This window comes from Colobus angolensis, unplaced genomic scaffold (genome assembly GCF_000951035.1).
Source record: "Colobus angolensis palliatus isolate OR3802 unplaced genomic scaffold, Cang.pa_1.0 Scaffold50, whole genome shotgun sequence".
Lineage (NCBI taxonomy): Eukaryota > Metazoa > Chordata > Mammalia > Primates > Cercopithecidae > Colobus > Colobus angolensis.
In genome coordinates, this window is record NW_012118488.1 from 2,723,345 (window position 1) to 2,725,554 (window position 2,210).

The 2,210-nt window shown below is 54.8% G+C and overlaps 1 protein-coding gene across 1 annotated transcript; it reads left to right on the forward strand.

Annotated features, from left to right (window-relative positions):
• The first annotated feature begins 220 nt into the window (after positions 1 to 220).
• On the forward strand, positions 221 to 1,288 carry PRAC2 (prostate cancer susceptibility candidate 2). Its single transcript, XM_011959880.1, is given in 4 exon segments — positions 221 to 305; positions 422 to 446; positions 886 to 1,114; positions 1,117 to 1,288. Coding segments are annotated over 4 exon segments (438 nt in total). The 3' UTR covers positions 1,216 to 1,288.
• The last annotated feature ends 922 nt before the right edge of the window (positions 1,289 to 2,210 follow it).

Genomic DNA, 2,210 nt, shown 5'->3' on the forward strand with positions numbered 1-2,210 from the left:
GAGAAGTTTGCTCTGGGTTGGGGAAGGAAAGCTGGAGCTGCTCCCGAGAACTGCGGGGTCTGGATGAGGCTTTTTCCTGCTTCGGGGGCTTTCCACCTTCCGGCCCCGGAACTACTACTTGGAGTAGGGACCGCGTGCAGGGAAGGCGGGGCGGATTCTCGGCTGGCGGCTGCCTCGCAGGGTCCCCGAAGCTCTCGCCAGCCGGAGTAAAACCCAAAAGATGGAGCCTCAGGTTCGCGCTCTGCGTTGCGGGTGCCGGAACCGAGATTCCAAAAGAGCTTCCGGAGGTAGTTTCTATGCATTGCGCCACTACTCCCTTACTCGGCTTCTGGAGGCCTAATAACATCCACTTGCTTTGGAGTTAGAAATTATTTCGGGTCTAGAGTCCGCGTAGACGCGACCCTCCGATCCCGTTTGGTAGCTTGCTGAAAGACTCGCTGCGGGGGGTGGCGTTTGGCTCTGAGGGAGGGGAAAGGTCTGGAGGGCAGCTCAGAGTACAATTGCGCCTTGATGGTGAAAAGGCACCCTGCTTATTTTCCGGAGTATATGTGTGTGCCTCTGCGTTTATTCATCTGTGAGAGCGTTGTCTGGATTCACCTATTGTGACATTGTGTTCACATGTTTGTCCGAATGGTAAGCAAAACAGTTCCTCCTGTAGCTTAACACGGCCCTTATTTAAAAGTAAATAGCTGCAGGCGAGTGTAGGTTTGTAGATTTTGTTGTGATTTAAACACAAATAAGTGAGAGATTTCAATGTGGTCGGCCGGGGATAGGTGGGAGACTAAAACTGTTTGGGAAGGGATTTCCAATAAAAAGGTTTAATACAAAACGAAATTAAGTATCCTTTGCACAGATTCCATACAAGTAAATCCGAAATAAAAGTAGGGGGTCCACCGCGAATTGTTATGGCGAGGAAGATAAATATATTACTAACGAAGACATGGACAGAAGGCGGATGGCGCTGCGGCCTGGCTCCCGGAGCCTGACCGCCTTCTTCCATTCGAGATCGCTCGTACCGAACCTCCTTGCCTTCTTCCTGGGTCTCTCGGGGGCTGGACCAATACATCTGCCGATGCCCTGGCCGAATGGCAGGCGACATCGGGTCCTGGAGCCGCCACACGCAGCCCAGTAAGTACCCAGGAGGCCCCAGGCTGCGGGGAGCCGGTAGCTCCGCGGGGGCTGAAAGACTGCCCGCAAGTTCTCCTGGAGTGGTGAGCCTCTACCGGGAGGGGGCGCCCTTGTCTTTTTAATGGTACTAGCACACTAGTGGAATAAATCTCTAAGATTCTACATCTTTTGTTTGCTTTGAATTTATTGCGAGTGAAAAACAGAGAAGACCCTTAAGTTTCAGTTCCTGATAGCAGAGTGTGGGAGTTAGAGCACGGGGAGTCCAGAGGTCCCAGACCCCCAAAGGCCTCTACCCAGGGCCATCTCCGTTAGTGGCGGTGGCAGCCCCTCTTGTGGCCTTTTTCCTCTCTCCAAGGGGGCACCCCGCACCAAGTCGCTCCCCCTCATCTACCTCGCCCCCTCCCCACAGGCCCATCTGCGCTGAACTCTGGCCAGTTCTGAAGTCGGCGAGGGAGGGGTTTACTTGCCCGTTCGTTGGTCGGGTTTGAGCATATACAGACAGAGGAGTAAGAACCTGAGATATTAAACGCTACCCACATGGGGCTTCCTTGAAGGAGGATGTGGAAGGCAGAAAGTGACCTCCTCTGAGCGGTGCATGTAACCTAGGACCTTAAGCTGGACCACGGTGCTTGGACGATTTTTTAAATCAGGAAATCTTCCTCTTCCTCCTCCTGGTCCTCTTCCCCCGAACCCCCAGTTCCCATGAACTCACACTCTTTGGCCTTTTCCCTCAGCCCCGTGCTCCTCTTTGGTAAACAGATTTGTAGGAGTCTAAGTCACATCCCACCCTCACCCCTTCCCGGGAGAGGAGCCAGGGCTAGGATCCCACCCGACCGCAGGCCATAAACACTCGAATCCCTTGGCTGCGGTGGCTGCCGCGGGGTTTCTTGGAGAGCTGGCTCCGGGAGGGAAAGGTCCTCAAGGTAGTGGCGGACGCGGCCCCCTACCGACTGCTTGCCACCGACCCACTACTCGCCACCAACCCGCTGCTCAGAACTTCGGTTCTGCGGGTTCTCCAGACTTCAGGCCTGTGCACTCAATTGTGGAGAATGGTCTGCAGGCCCCCTCACTCCCACCCTCCA